Source organism: Myotis lucifugus, unplaced genomic scaffold (genome assembly GCF_000147115.1).
Source record: "Myotis lucifugus unplaced genomic scaffold, Myoluc2.0 scaffold_169, whole genome shotgun sequence".
In the NCBI taxonomy this organism is placed as follows: Eukaryota; Metazoa; Chordata; class Mammalia; order Chiroptera; family Vespertilionidae; genus Myotis; species Myotis lucifugus.
The window spans coordinates 2,627,990-2,629,251 of NW_005871217.1; the positions used below are offsets into that span (position 1 = coordinate 2,627,990).

At 63.1% G+C, this 1,262-nt stretch overlaps 2 protein-coding genes across 2 annotated transcripts in view; one reads left to right on the forward strand and one right to left on the reverse strand.

Annotated features, from left to right (window-relative positions):
- Positions 1–1,262, forward strand: part of F8 (coagulation factor VIII) — a 77,546-nt gene that overhangs the window by 62,643 nt on the left and 13,641 nt on the right. The window lies entirely within an intron of this gene.
- Positions 996–1,260, reverse strand: LOC102437107 (histone H2A-Bbd type 2/3-like; the record flags this gene model as incomplete). The annotated part of the gene is made up of 1 exon (XM_006096196.3): positions 996–1,260. A coding segment is annotated over one exon (237 nt), but the record flags the coding sequence as incomplete, so codon positions are not given.

The window sequence follows — 1,262 nt, forward strand, 5'->3', positions numbered from 1 at the left end:
CACGTTCGGCTTCAGCAGGATCGCTCTTCAGCTTGTTAGACACCTGCCGGTATCTGCCCAGGAAGTCCCCGGTCTCGGGCCCCGGGCCCGCACCGCCACCCAAGCCGCTGGAGGACGCCGCCATGTTCCCAGCATAAGCGCTTCCGGTCGCGCTGACGCAGCAGGGTGGACCTGCGGGTGCTGGCAGCTGGCTGCAAGGTGCCCTGCGTCCGGCTCAGCCGGGCAGCACGCAGGCTCCCGCACCTAAGCCCCGCGCCCCCTGGTTGTCGTGGTGATATGCAAAATATCGGCGTCCTGGGGCGGGGCCTGGCCTGGTGCAAAGAGCATAAACAAATCACGGGTTCTGGGGCGGGGCCTGGCCGCAAGCCCTCTGTTGCTAGGTGACAGCTTGTTTACACATGTTGCTAAGGGTGTCTCCAGCATGTCTAAAGGAACAGGATCAAAACTAAACTCGTGATCCCGCATGACCCTCATTCCGATTTTGCATCTTTCTTCTTGTCTTCCCCTCCGCCCCCGCATCAGACCTCAATCTTCCCGTCAAAGCCACTGCCCCGTGGGAGTCGATGCCAACCACTCTGTCCACCCCTCCATTCTGCAGGCGGGTTGGCATTGCACCTTCACCCTATCACGATGCCTGAGTCATGGTCCTGCACTCCACCCCAGTGAACACCAGCCTTCTGGGGACCTTGCCAGGCTCTGACTTGCTCAGAGACGATGGGGGAGTTTTCCAGACCCCAGCCTACCCCCACCCAGCCGGCCTCTCCCACCCTGGACCACCCCCTGCACTGTCACCATGGGGGGCTGCTCCTCTCTTGTCATCCCCGACTCCACCCCCGCTCCCAGGAACACACCACCACCAGCCCATCCCTCCAACCACCTCCCACACAGAGTGACTGAAGCAGGCACATGGGTTTCCTTCAACACTTTATTTTCAATAACTTGGGCCCAAGGCGCCAGACAGGCCCGGGGCTGCCTGGGCTGTGAGTGGGCCGAGCCCCGGGGAGCCCAGGTCACGTTGGGAAGCTACCGCCTGCCCGGGGCCACCTGGGAGATGGTGGTGTTCCCGAAGAAGCCGCTGAGCAGGGCGTTGTTGTGGATCGCCATGTCCAGCAGCTCCGGGGTGATGCGCCTGCAGCCGATTTTCTGGGCCTCGTTGCCCGCCAGCTCCAGGACCGTGGCCGTCAGGTACTGGATGATGGCCGCCAGGTACACGGGTGCGTTGGCGCTGAGACGCTGGGTGTAGTGGCCGTCCCGCAGGAGGT